General features: G+C 44.5%; 1 protein-coding gene and 1 pseudogene across 4 annotated transcripts in view; one reads left to right on the top strand and one right to left on the bottom strand.

Annotated features, from left to right (window-relative positions):
- The window catches only part of DHDDS (dehydrodolichyl diphosphate synthase subunit), a 45,014-nt gene that overhangs the window by 10,892 nt on the left and 19,251 nt on the right, over positions 1 to 14,871 (bottom strand). For all 4 annotated transcript variants that reach the window (XM_050792240.1, XM_050792245.1, XM_050792232.1 and 1 more), the window contains exons 7-8: positions 3,437 to 3,551; positions 1,193 to 1,300 (exon numbers count right to left, since the gene is read on the bottom strand). In XM_050792240.1, the coding sequence (XP_050648197.1) occupies positions 1,193 to 1,300; positions 3,437 to 3,551 (223 nt within the window). The remainder of the gene's footprint in view (positions 1 to 1,192; positions 1,301 to 3,436; positions 3,552 to 14,871) is intronic.
- On the top strand, positions 6,767 to 11,862 carry LOC126951250 (60S ribosomal protein L17-like; annotated as a pseudogene).

Raw genomic sequence — 14,871 nt, 5'->3', positions numbered from 1 at the left:
CGCGTGCCTGTAATCCCAGCTAGTTGGGAGGCTGAGACAGAAGAATCGTTTGAACCTGGGAGGGGGAGGTTGCAGTGAGCCCAGATCACGCCACTATACTCCAGCCTGGGCAACAAGAGCAAAACTCCATCTCAAAATAAATAAATAAGATAAAATAAAATTCAGATTCCTTGGGATAGTTACTTAAGTCTCTCTGTCCCTCTGGTACCATATATGAAAAATGAGGACACCAAACTTGCTGGGTTGTTAGGTTAAATAAGAAAACTTACACCTAAGTGCCCTTGTAGATCCTCAATATGTTAGCTACCACTACCATTATTATAAAGAGACCTAAGCATATACAGGTGACTCTACCTGCTAATAAAACCTGTTTCAAGATTTGGTGATGAAAACTGAAAGTCAAACTTCAAGTCTTGACACAACATAGTTTTACACAATGGAAAGACAATGCTATTTAGTTCTTTTTTTTTTTTTTGAGACGGAGTCTCGCTCTGCCGCCCAGGCTGGAGTGCAGTGGCCGGATCTCAGCTCACTGCAAGCTCCGCCTCCCGGGTTTACGCCATTCTCCTGCCTCAGCCTCCCGAGTAGCTGGGACTACAGGTGCCCGCCACCTCGCCCGGCTAGTTTTTTTGTATTTTTAGTAGAGACGGGGTTTCACCATGTTAGCCAGGATGGTCTCGATCTCCTGACCTTGTGATCCGCCCGTCTCGGCCTCCCAAAGTGCTGGGATTACAGGCTTGAGCCACCGCGCCCGGCCTGCTATTTAGTTCTTAATCCCTACTGCTACAATCTTTTATTAGGGTAATACTTTAAAGGAATAATGGCCAATTTCTCTGAGAAGCCTTTTCCTCCTGAGTCTTTAAAAGATAAAAGACCTGTAGCTTAAATCCTATTCCAACCTCTTACTGATTATGTGTCCTTAACTAAATCATTTCTATTTGCTTACTTACATAAGGGATAGGGCTAATAAGACTTCTCTCATTGGGTTCTTGGGAACATTAAATGAGACGCAGCATGTAAAATGTTCGCAGTGCCTGACAAGTAGTAGATACTAAGTAGGTGGTAGCTACTATCATCATTATCATCATCTTATTAGGAAGTGCCTGGTATATAGTAAGGTGGTTGTCAATCAGTGCGAACTAATCTTTTCTTCCATCCCATCCCATCTGGCCAGCCCTGAACTCTTTCTTACCTGAAGCACGCTATGGTTCATCTGGAACTGCAGGATGGCCTCGAAGAGGTTCCAAAATGTATACTCTGGCCACAGAACAGGTTGGAACACCAGGCAGGAGTGAGAGGTCTGGGAAAGGAAGGGAGGAGAGTATGATTTAGTAACATGTTGCTGGGCTGCACCCCTGGTCAGTCCTCCGAGGAAAAAGCAGGCTAAGCAGGACCCAGAAGCCCTGAGATGAGAATGGTACAGGCATCCTGAGCTATAGCTGCAGCTGCTGCTGGCCCTGATTCACTCACTAGTAGGGGGAGGAGTCATTTGAGGCAGCCAGATCACCTGCCTGTGGCAAAGCAGAACTAAAACGAGACTAGATCAACATTTCCACCAGGATTTTTCTAAGAGCCAATTTTAGGACTATGAAATAACATCTGGATTATGTTATTGGCTCTTGGCCCTTAGAGGGCATCTGGAAGACATACTGTCTGATAAAGGTCAGCAAGGAACAAATGGTAGCTGCCACTGTTATTTTTAAGTAGCAGCAGCAGGGCACAGTGGTTGAGAGCATAGGCTCTGGAGCTAGACTGCCTGGCTTTGAATTTTGGCTCCAACCATTTACCATTTATTCGAGCAGGGGTAATTTCACCTGGGCCTGAGATTCCTCAAATGTAAAACTGGATAATAGAAATACCTAATTTTTGGGTACTGTTTAGATTAAATGAGATAACATATGTATAGCAAAGAGCCAGGTGTACTTTAACAATAATCACTGATGAAGAATCCCTTTTGGAACACTCTTGACAGCCACTGCCTGATATCTCTAGTGGTGAGGAGTTCAGTACATCATGAGGAGTTAGTTGTCAGATAGCCTGTTTGGCTTTTTATGCTAAACCAATGTCACCTTCCCTACAACTTCTACCAAGGTCCCAGGTATTTTTTCTGGAAAAGGTTTGTTTCTTCTTCAAAGTGACATTCTTTCAAATGTTTCAAGGCTAGATTAGAGCTGCCTGTTACCAGTTCCCAAAGTTGTAATGACTTGTTCAGAGTTTGTCTTTGCTAGCAAACTATAAGTTTCAAGACAGTAGGGATCATTTCTGACTCGGTCACTGCTATATTTCCAGCATATAGAAGGAACTCAACATTTTTTTCCAAGGGAATACATTTGTCACTTACTTCCCTTTTCCAGACCACTATCCTTTCCTCATTTTTTATAAGACATGAGATTCCTTGCTTTCCAGTTTGGCCTCTTCCAGTAAGTCCTCAAGTTTTTCAATGTAACTAATCTGTACACTGAGTAACTGACTCTGTAGTCTCTTAAAATTCAGCCCATCTGTAAACTTCCCAAACGTGATCTGAGCAGCACAGTGGGCCACAGAACCAATAGGTGCACATTGTACTTTTTTTTTTCAGACGGAGTCTCACTCTGTTGCCCAGGCTGGAGTGCAGTGGCACGATCTCGCCTCACTGCAACCTCCGCCTCCTGGATTCAAGTGATTCTCCCACCTCAGCCACCTAAGTAGCTGGGACTACAGGCACCTGCCACCATGCTGGGCTAATTTTTGTATTTTTAGTAGAGACAGGGGTGTTCACCATGTTGGCTGGACTGGTGTCAAACTCCTGACCTCAAGTGATCCGCCTGCCTCAGCCTCCCAAAGTGCTGGGATTACAGGCGTGAGCCACCACGCCCCGCGTTAGCTCGTTTTTAAGATTGTGGTCCATTAAAATTTCTGGAGCTTTATCATGTGAGCTGTTTCCAAATAGAGTCTCTCCCTCCAACCTATCCTAGAACAAGGACTTCCCCTAGTTATGTGCTATCCAGGGACCAAGTTAACAGGGGATGGAAACTTGAGTGTTTGCATATTGTTTATATCCCTCATGGACCATGTTTGCATAGGTATGGCCCTTTATCCTGAAGAGGAGGGACTAGTAACTGCAAGGCAAGCTTCTAACCCAGAGGGGCTAGGGTCCCTGGCAGGTTACCAAGGCAAGAGCTTAATCTCAGGGATGCAAGACAGAAGTCCCATTCCTTGAACAGGGGCACAATGAAGTTTTCACTACAGTTGGATTTGCAAAGCCAGCGACAGATGAGGAATGGACATCAAATATTATCAGACACAGCCTAGAGATGCTTCTCCAGATTTTAGCTTTCCCCTGAAGTACTCTGGCCCCAGCCTGTCTGGGAGTGGGGATGAACCACTCTAATCCATTCTGTGGATACAGTTGGTTTTCCCCATGACACAAACATAATAGTACTTGGAAATGACCAACCTGCCATAGCAAGAAGTCACTCAGCCGCACTTCTCCAGAAGTCCGTATCAAGATGTCAGGGTGAGGAGAGCGGTTGGTATAGAGGCACTTATCAAGCAGAGACTCAGAGATATCACTAAGGTGAGCAAGAGGAGACACAGAGAGGCACACATCCTGTAGTATTCTCTTTCTGTAGTATTCTCATGGTGAACTTCCATACATAGGCTTCCCAGTTTATACAATACCATCAAATACACTAGCCAATACTACGTGATACACAGAAGGCCCTCAACAAATGTTTGCTAAATTAATGAATGAATTTAAATCTTCACAACTACATAAGGTATTTCATTTCTTTTTTAAGAAAACACAATGTAAAATTCTTTCTTTTCTCTCTCTTTTTTAATTTTCTGCCTTTTTCCACCTGTTCTGATACATAAGGTATTTCTTTTTTTTTTTTTTTTTTTTTTTTTTTTTTTTGAGACGGAGTCTCGCTTTGTCACCCAGGCTGGAGTGCAGTGGCCGGATCTCAGCTCACTGCAAGCTCTGCCTCCCGGGTTTACGCCATTCTCCTGCCTCAGCCTCCCGAGTAACTGGGACTACAGGCACCCACCACCTCGCCCGGCTAGTTTTTTGTATTTTTAGTAGAGACGGGGTTTCACCATATTAGCCAGGATGGTCTCGATCTCCTGACCTCGTGATCCGCCCGTCTCGGCCTCCCAAAGTGCTGGGATTACAGGCTTGAGCCACCGCGCCCGGCCTCTTTTTTTTTTTTTGAGACAGAGTCTCACAGTGTTCCCCAGACTGAAGTGCAGTCGCACGATCTTGGCTCACTGCAAGCACCGCCTCCTGGGTTCACGCCATTCTCCTGCCTCAGCCTCCCGAGTAGCTGGGACTATAGACACCCAGCTAATTTTTTTTTTTTTTTGTATTTTTAGTAGAGACAAGGTTTCACCGTGTTAGCCAGGATGGTCTCAATCTCCTGACCTAGTGATCTGCCTGCCTCGGCCTCCAAAAGTGCTGGGATTACAGGCGTGAGCCACCACGCTCAGCAGATACATAAGGTATTTCTATCCTCATTTTATAGATAAGGAAACTGCGGCTCAAAGATGAATAATTTGCTGAAAGTCATTTAGCCTCAGGCCCAAAACCAGATGCACCCACAAGAATATCTGTTGTCTTTTGCTTAAAACATCTTGTTTTTTAAGATACATATATCCTGTGACCCAGTATTTGATGAAATACTATGCAACTGCATTCTAAAAATAAAGATAATCGAAATGCACTGATTTAGAAAGATGTCCAAAATCTAATGTTAAATGTAAAAGGCAAGTTTCAGAAAATATATAGTATAAAACACACAGGCCGGGCGCGGTGGCTCAAGCCTGTAATCCCAGCACTTTGGGAGGCCGAGACGGGCGGATCACGAGGTCAGGAGATCGAGACCATCCTGGCCGACACGGTGAAACCCCGTCTCTACTAAAAAATACAGAAAACTAGCCGGGCGAGGTGGCGGGCGCCTGTAGTCCCAGCTACTCGGGAGGCTGAGGCAGGAGAATGGCGTGAACCCGGGAGGCGGAGCTTGCAGTGAGCTGAGATCCGGCCACTGCACTCCAGCCTGGGCGGCAGAGCGAGACTCCGTCTCAGAAGAAAAAAAAAAAAAAAACAAAACAAACAAACAAAAAAAACACATATACACACATTCAAACATTCACACATGCATATAAGTACACATAAACAAAGAACAAAGTCTAAAAAGACACATCATACTATTAACAGTGGATTGGATAAGGAAGAAAAGACTCTCTTTTTACTTTATGCACTTCTGTTATTGTTTGAATTTGTGTAAATACCTTTTTTGGCCAGGCGTGGTGACTCATGCCTGTAATCCCGGTACTTTGGGAGGCTGAGGCAGGCAGATCACCTGTAATCAGGAGTTCAAGACCAGCCTGGACAACAAGGTGAAACCCCATCTCTACCAAAAGTACAAAAATTAGCCAGGTGTGGTGGCGTATGCCTGTAGTCCCAGCTACTTGGGAGGCTGAAGCAGGAGAATCACTGGAACCCGGGAGGTGGAGGTTGCAGTAAGCCCAGATTATGCCACTGAACTCCAGTCTGAGTGACAGAGCAAGGCTCTGTCTCAAAACACAAAAACACAAAACATTTTTTTTTCCAGACAGGGTCTCCCTCTGTTGCCCAGACTGGAGTGCAGTGGTGTGATCTCAGCTCACTGCTACCTCCACCTTCCATGCTCAAGCAATCCTCCCACCTCAGCTTCCTAGGTAGCTGGGACCACAGGTGTGCAACACCATGCTCAGCTAATTTATTTTTAAAACCTTAGTTAAGTCATATGGACCCCGAAACATTGCAAAAATTCCACATTACTCAGGATTTTAAATAAACAGCAATATGATCAGTTCTCCTGTGTTTGATAAGAGCTACTTTCCCAAGCACACAGATGGTCAGAAAGGAGACAGAATTGAAGAAAACTGGTGACTGAAAGCATTTATCTGAAGTAAAAGTATCCTGTCCACAGAAAGAGGGCATGGCTGGTGTCTATTGGCTCCACGAATGCTGTTTACCTGTCCTACCAACTACCCAGAAGCAGAATTCAGAATGTCCAGGTAGTTAAGAGTTGCATCTTGGAAAGGGTCCAGAATTTCTTGGTGGGAACATGCTTCTGGATGCATGGTCAGGAAAGCAGAAAGATCTGGGCTGAGTGTTCAAAACCAGACTCTATGCTTACTAGTTGTATGTCTTTAGGCAAGTTATTCATCTTTTTTTTTTTTTTGGAGATAGAGTCTTGCTCTGTCACCCAGGCTGGAGTGCAGTGGCGCAATCTCGGCTCACTGCAACCTCCACCTCTTGGGTTCAAGTGATTCTCTTGCCTCAGCCTCCCAAGTGGCTGGGACTACAGGCAGCCACCACCATGCCCAGCTAATTTTTGTACTTTTAGTAAAGACAGGGTTTCACCATGTTGGCCAGGCTGGTCTTGAACTCCTGACCTCAAGTGATCTGCCTGCCTCGGCCTCCCAAAGTGCTGGGATTACAGGTGTGAGCCACTGCACCCGACCAAGTTACTCGGTCTCTCAGTCCTCTTAAGGCAAACCACAGAGACAGCTTTATTTTCCTTATCATCATCACAGAAGAAACAGTATTCACTTATAATTGAACAATAAGAAGGGCTCTGGTTCAGATTTCTCTGGTAATCTGATAGTCTTGTCTTGGCAGCATGGTCTTAATTCTCCAAGTTATGTAAGACCCTGTACAATCCATATAATTTCTCATTCTCTTATCTTTAAAATGGGCCCATTTGCTCTTTCCCTAAGCGGCCTGAGGTAATCTGTGAAAATGGTTCGCTATTCACTTAACCCGGAGAAACCCATGATATCATGCAAATCAAGAGGTTCCAATCTTCGTGTTCACTTTAAGAACACTTGTGAAACTGCAGGCCATCAAGGGTATGCATATACGAAAAGCCACGAAGTATCTGAAAGATGTCACTTTACAAAAACAGTGCGTACCAGTCCGACGTTACAATGGTGGAGTTGGCAGGTGTGCCCAGGCCAAGCAGTGGGGCTGCACACAAGGTCGGTGGCCCAAAAAGAGTGCTGAATTTTTGTTGCACATGCTTAAAAATGCAGAGAGTAATGCTGAACTTAAGGGTTTAGATGTAGATTCTCTGGTCACTGAGCATATCCAAGTGAACAAAGCACCTAAGATGCGCCGCTGGACCTACAGAGCTCATGGTTGGATTAACCCATACATGAGCTCTCCTTGCCACATTGAGATGATCCTTACTGAAAAGGAACAGATTGTTCCTAAACCAGAAGAGGTTGCCCAGAAGGAAAAGATATCCCAGAAGAAACTGAAGAAACAAAACTTATGGCAGGGGAGTAAATTCAGCATTAAAATAAATGTAATTAAAAGGAAAAAAAAAAAGGGCCCATTTGTCCTATCCACCTTATAGGTTATCATGAGGGTCAAATCAAATGAAATAATAGATTTGAGCACACTTTGGGAACTATAAAGTGCTATACAAATAATAATAATAATAAATTATTTTCAGTCCCACCAACTTGCGTGTGACTTCAGAGACTCAGTATCTCTGAGTTTACAATTTATCTGCAAAGAGTTTCTTCTACCTACTTTAGGCAGTGGGCAGAATTCTCATGGAAAAAGCTGAGATTGTGCCAGTGCATTCCCGCCTGGGTGATACAGCAGACTCTGACTCCAAAAAAAAAAAAAAAAAAAAGGGGGTAACTCTAAGGTGGATGGAAAGATGAAACTGACAAAATCAAAATGGAACATCTGTAGACTTTGGCCAACAAAAATCCATCACTAAATGGAATGGTGAGTTAAAGTTGTCTATGTGAAGACTTTTCAGAAATGATTTACATTAAATAACGGTAAAATATCCATTTTTATCTATGAGAATAGGTTTTTTTGTTTGTTTTGTTTTTTGAGACAGGATCTGGCTGTTAGCCAGGCTGGAGTGCAATGATATGATCTTGGCTTACTGCAACCTCAGCTTCCTGGGCTCAAGTCATACTTCCATCTCAGCCTCCCAAGTAGCTGTGACTACAGGTGCATACCACCACACCCAGCTAATTTTTGTACTTTTAGAGACGGGGGGTTCACCATTTTGCCCAGGCTGGTCTCGAAGTCATGAGCCAAGCGATCCAACCCGCCTCAGCCACCCAAAGTGCTGGATAACAGGTGTGAGCCACTGCACCTGATCAAAACAGTTTACATTTTAAAAATCTTGGCAAGAATAAGGTGAAATGAGCACTTTCAAACTCAGATCCTGAGGAAACAATAAAAAATGCAGACAAGTTCAGTCAAATATTTAATTGTGGCATTATTTATAATAATGAAATATTAGAAACTGCCTATATGCCCAACAAATAGAAGACTGGTTAAATAAATTAATGCAAGATATATTTTACAGCCATTATAAATAATGATATGAAGAATTATTAAAAACATGGGTCATGGAAAAGTACTCATAACACTGAATGAAAAAAGCATGAGTCAAAGTGTAAACTATTCATTATGTGACTTCATGTGTTGTAAATACTTATGTCAAAAGTGAATGTGTGTGTGTGTGTGTGTGTTTGAGACAGGGTTTCACTCTGTTGTTCAGGCTAGAGAGCAATGGTGCAACCACAGCTCATTGCAACCTCGACCTGCTGGGCTCAAGTAATCCTCCTCACTCGGCCTCCCAAGTAGCTACAGGCGTGTGCCAGCACACCCAGCTAACTGTTTTATTTTTGTAGAGACAGGGTCTTGCTGTGCTGCCAGGGCTGCTCTTAAACTCCAGGGCTCAAGCGATCTTCCTGCCTCAGCCTTCCAAAGTCCTGGGATTATAGGCATAAGCCACCATGCACATCTAATTTTTTCTTTTTTACTGCCTTATTGTTCATTTCAACTTTCCTATGAGGAAGTCAATATACCAGTGAATGAGAACACAGGCTCTGAAGCTAGGTTGAAATCTTGGCCCCAAGGTTTGCCAACTATGTGAACTTGCACAAGTTATCCATGTCTCAGTATTCTCACTTTAAAATGGGCATAAAAACAGTATATACCTTATAGGGTCTAAGGATAACGTATGTGGAATACTTAATGCTTGGAACAGAGTAAATGCTCAGTAAGTGTTAGCAATTACTATTAACACTATTGTTTTATAAGAAAGACAGAGGCCTACAGGGAGTCAAGTAGCCCATTCAAGGTAATGGTGGAATAGAATTTATTAACTATCCTTTGGTCTCAATCTAGTTCCTTCTTCTATAATTTCCGGACTTACAAAACAATCTATTAATTTAACTGCTGGCCGGGCATGGTGGCTCACGCCTGTAATCCTAGCACTTTGGGAGGCTGAGGCGGGCAGATCACGAGGTCAGGAGATCGAGACCATCCTGGCTAACACGGTGAAACCCCGTCTCTACTAAAAATACAAAAAAATTAGCCGGGCGCGGTGGTGGGCGCCTGTAGTCCCAGCTACTCAGGAGGCTGGGGTGGGAGAATTGCTTGAACCCGGGAGGCGGAGCTTGCAGTGAGCTGAGACTGCGCCACTGCACTCCAGCCTGGGAGATAGAGTGAGACTCCTTCTCAAAAAAAAAAAAAAAATTTAACTGCTAAAAATATACATATATACCTGGGTCAGGTGCAGTGGTTCAAACCTGTAATCCCAGCACTTTGGGAGGCCAAGGCAGGAGGATCACTTGAGCCCAGGAGTTTGAAACCAGCCTGGACAACATGGCAAGACCCTGTCTCTACAAAGAAGTCAAAAAATTAGCCAGATGTGGTAGGAGGCACCTGTGGTCCCAAATAGGAAGCTGAGGTGAAGGGATCTCTTGAGCCCAGGAGGTCTAGGCTGCAGTGAGCCATGTTCATACCACTGCACTTCAGCCTCAGCAACAGAGTGAAACCCTGTCTCAAAAACAAAACAAAACAGGCCAGGTGCTATGGCTCACACCTCTAATCCCAGCACTTTTGGAGGCCAAGGTGGGCAGATCACTTGAGGTCAGGAGTTTGAGATCAGCCTGGTCAACATGGTGAAACCCCATCTCTACTAAATATTAAAAAAATAGCTGGGTGTGATCCCAGCACTTTGGGAGGCCAAGGAGGACAGATCGCGAGGTCAGGAGATCGAGACCATCCTGGCTAACATGGTGAAACCCCATTTCTACTAAAAACACAAAAAAATTAGCCGGGCATGGTGGCGGACCCCTGTATTCCCAGCTACTCAGGAGGCTGAGGCAGGAAAATGGCGTGAACCCAGGAGGCAGAGGTTGCAGTGAGCCAAGATCGCGCCACTGCACTCCAGCCTGAGTGACAGAGCGAAACTCCGCCTCAAAAAAAAAAAAAAAAAAAAAAAAAAAAAAATCCAAGTGTGGTGGTGTGCGCCTGTAATCCTAGCTACTCAGGAGGCTGAGGCACGAGAATCACTTGAACCTATAAGGTGGAGGTTGCAGTGAGCCGAGAGCACGCCACTGCATTTCACCCTGGGCAACAGAGCAAGACTCCATCTCAAAGAAACAAAAACACAAAAATATATACATATACACACACACACACCCTGGAAGAAATAAGAATGAGGAGTTGGATGGTGATGTGAGAAAGCAGGAAAATTCCAGCTATTTGAAGCATAGAACCTAATTGTAATTAATGCACTGACTTTGTTATAAATGTAGGTTTGTCTAAATTTGAATAATATAAAGTATACTGCCTCAGGCCCTGATTAGCCCAGTCTGAGCACACTAAGTTTCAGGAGTTGGTGGGTTGAGATATTGGCCTCCTGACCCTGGTGATACTGCCCAGCCCACACCCTGTCTGCATAACTAACCCCATAGAGGCAAGTTACTAAACCATGCAGGACAGAGAAGGATATGGAAAAACTTGCTGGACAAGAAGCAGGAGATAAGGTCAGTGGTTACTGCAATGTGGTATGAGGGTAGAGCATGCTGGACTAGGAGTCAAGATCAGAGTCCTAGGCATAATGCATATTAGATCTGCTTGTCAAATGGCTTTCTTTCACTCTAGAGTCAACACTTGTCCCTTAATATTTATTTCATACACACAAGAACATTTGAAACATATTCATTATAAAGCACAAAAATATAATGAACTATGAAACTACCTCCAAACTAAGAATTTTAAAATTATCAAAAACATGCTTCTATTCCTATACCCCTTTTCTGTCTCATCCTCTTGCCTGCTACCCGTCAACTCCACCAGTCTCTTAATTGTTTTACCAACAGCTAATTTTCACTCTACATCTTAATTGACCTCTCTACAGCATTTGACACCATTGTTTCCATGGGTGCCCTACCCCTTCCCAACCTACACCAATACACTCCCTCTTTTCTTGGCTTATGTAATGCTGGCTGCCCTGGTTTTCTTCCTGCTTTTGTGTGTGTATATTTTGTTTTGTTTTGTTTTATTTTTTTGCTTATAAAGTTTATTCTCCTCTACCCAGCCAGTAAAGGGCAGAGTTCCTCAAAAACACCATCCTAGGCTCTCTCTTCTTCTCACTCACTCCTTTGCAGGCAGGGCAGAGTGGCTCACGCCTGTAATCTCAGCATTTTGGGAGGCCAGGGCAGGAAGACCACTTGAGGCCAGGAGTTCAAGACCATCCTGGGCAACAAAATCAGACCCTGTTTTTACAAAAACTAAATATAAAAAGTTAGCTGGGCACGGTGGTGCACGCCTGTAGTAGTAGGTACTTGAGAGGCTCCTTTGAGACCAGGAGTTCCAGGCTGCAGTGAGCTTTGATTGCCCCACTGCACTCCAGCCTAGGAGACAGGGTGAGACCATCTCTAAATAGATAAATAGACAGATAGACAGACTCTCCTTAGCTTTGTCATCCCCTCTTTGCTCAGGTTGCCTTACACACAGATGGCTTCCATACTGGTGACAGAGATAAACCCTGTCTGAACTGTTGACCTGACTATACCAACCCCTCTCTGAACTGTTGAACTGACATCTCTATTCAACATGTACGGGATATCCAAAACCAAACTCCTGGATTTTCTTTCAGGGTTACCTAGCACGGTGAAGGGCACCACTATTCATTGTAATATAAGTCTAAAACCCTGGAGACACCCTTAACACTTCTTTCCCCAGAGTCAGTCAATTAAATCCTATTGATTTTAGCTACTTCATAACTTTTTTTTTTTTTTTTGAGACAGAGTCTCACTTTGTCATCCAGGCTGGAATGCAATGGTGCGATCTTGGCTCTCTGCAACCTCCGCCTCCTGGGTTCAAGCAATTCTCCTGCCTCAGCCTCCTGAGTAGCTGAGATTACAGGTGCATGCCACCACACTGTTTTTTGTATTTTTAGTAGAGACAGGGGTTCACCATGTTGGCCAGGTTGGTCTTGAACTCCTGACCTCAGGTGATCCACCCACCTTGGCCTCCCGAAGTGCTGGGATTACCACCACGCCCGGCTGCTACTTCATAACTCTTTGCATAGTCTATTACATCAGCACCACTACCAGCACCACTCTACCACCACCACCATAATCCAAGCTGCCTTCCAGGTATTCTCTACTTAAATTGTTCCAATAACTTTTTAGCAACCAAGGAACTCCTCACTCTCCTGCCTCTTACCCTGGTTATTGCTTATTCCTCCTCCTTAGATCACTTATCATTTTCTCAGGGAGCCTTCCCTACTGGGTCCATTCTTCTTATTATAAATTCTTGTTTAGTTTGCAAGTCGGGTAAAAAAGCTAAAAAAAAAAAAAAAGGGTCAGGCGAGATGGCTCACGCCTGTAATCCTAGCATTATGGGAAGCCTAGGTCGGTGGATCATTTGAGGTCAGGAGTTTGAGACCAGCCTGGCCAAGATGGTGAAACCTCATCTCAACTAAAAAATACAAAAATTAGCTGGGCATGGGGGTGGCTGCCTGTAATCCCAGCTATTTGGGAGGCTGAAGTAGGAGAATCACTTGAACCTGGGAGATGGAGGTTACAGTGAGCCAAGATCACGCCACTGCACTCTAGTCTGGGCAACAGAGAGAGGCATTGTCTCAAAACAAAAAAACAAAAACAAAACAAAACGAAACAAAAAAAGAAAATTCAGAAAGAAAAATTCTTGTTGTACCATGCACCACTGCCTTCATACCAGTTGTCACCGTTACAATTTTATGCTAACTTGCATAATCTTCATTAATGTTTTTTTCCTTTACCAGAGCTCCATGAGGCAGGAAATATGTATTTTTATCCCCTATGTACAGCAATGTGCCTACCTATAGTGCACACTTAAAAAATATTTGAATTAAGAGGCCAGGCGCGGTGGCTCACGCCTGTAATCTCTTTGGGAGGCTGAGGCAGGTGGATCACTTGCAGTCAGGAGCTCAAGACTAGCCTGGCCAACATGGTGAAACTTCATCTCTACTAAACATACAAAAATTAACTTGGCGAGGTGGCGCATGCCTGTAATCCTAGCTATTCAGGAGGCTGAGGCACAAGAATCACTTGAATCTGGGAGGCGGGTGTTGCAGTGTGCTTAGATCACCCCATTGCACTCCAGCCTGGGTAACAAAGCGAGTCTCAAAAAAAAAAAATAAATATTGAATTAAAAAATTAGCCGAGTAGGGTCCGGGTGCGGTGGCTCACGCCTGTCATCCCAGCACTTTGGGAGGCCAAGGCAGGCAGATCACGAGGTCAGGAGATCGAGACCATCCTGGCTAACACGTAAAACCCCATCTCTACTAAAAATACAAAAAATTAGCCAGGCGTGGTGGTGGACGCCTGTAGTCCCAGCTACTCGGGAGGCTGAGGCAGGAGAATGGCGTGAACCTGGGAGGTGGAGCTTGCAGTGAGCCAAGATCTGCACCCCAGCCTGGGCGACAGAGCAAGACTCTGTCTCAAAAAAAAAAAAAAAAAAAAAAATTAGCCGACTGGCCAGGTGTGGTAGTTCGTGCCTGTAATCCCAGTACTTTGGGAGGCTGAGGTGGGTGGATTACCTGAGGTCGGGAGTTCGAGACCAGCCTGGTCAACATAGTGAAACCCCGTCCCTACTAAAATACAAAAATTAGCCGGACATGGTGACATGCCACTGTAATCCCAGCTACTCGGAAGGCTGAAGCAGGAGAATCGCTAGAGCCCAGGATGCGAAGGTTGCAGTGAGCCGAGATTGCACCATTGTACTCCAGCCTGGGCAAGAGACTCTGTCTCCAAAAAAGAATTAGCTGAGCATGGTGGCACACACCTGTAGTCCCAGCTACTTGGAAGGTTGAAGTGGGAGGGTTGCTTGAGCCTGGGAGGCACAGACTACAGTGGGCTGAGATCACACCACTGCACTCCAACCTGGGTGATAGAGCGAGTCCCTGTCTCAAAATAAAAATAAAAATAGGCCAGGAGTGATGGCTCATGCCTGGAATCCCAGCACTTTGGGAGGCTGAGGCAGACAGATCACTTGAGGTCGGGAGTTTGAGACCAGCCTGGCCAAAATGGTGAAACCCCATCTCTACTAAAAAGTACAAAAAATTAGCTGGGCGTGGTGGTGTGCGCCTATAATCCCAGCTACTTGGGAAGCTGAGGTGGAAGAATTGCTGGAACCCAGGAGGCCGAGGCTGCAGTGAGCCAAGATCATGCCATTGTACTCCAGCCTGGAGACAGAGCAAGACTCCATCTACAAAAAAATAAAAAATAAAAATAAAATATTTGTTGAATGAATGAACTATGTAACAGAGAAATGTCACCCAGCTGTTAGGAAGGAGAGGCATTCATAAAATAGCCTCAAAAACTGTCTCCTTTCCTTTTTATCTAATTCTATTCTCACCAAGTAAACTTTTTGATTTTTAATCTAGTTTCCTAGGTCAATCAAATTGGGAAGGGAACCAGAAAAAGTCCTGGTTCCCAAGATCCCACATAATAGAGGTAAAGGATAAGAATCCTAAAATCAAACAGCTTTAGATATGAGTCCCAGCTCTGGCACTTACTAGTATA

The sequence above is a fragment of the Macaca thibetana genome, chromosome 1 (assembly GCF_024542745.1).
Source record: "Macaca thibetana thibetana isolate TM-01 chromosome 1, ASM2454274v1, whole genome shotgun sequence".
In the NCBI taxonomy this organism is placed as follows: domain Eukaryota; kingdom Metazoa; phylum Chordata; class Mammalia; order Primates; family Cercopithecidae; genus Macaca; species Macaca thibetana.
Note: the sequence above shows the minus strand (reverse complement) of the source record. Positions and strands in the feature narration are given on the sequence as shown.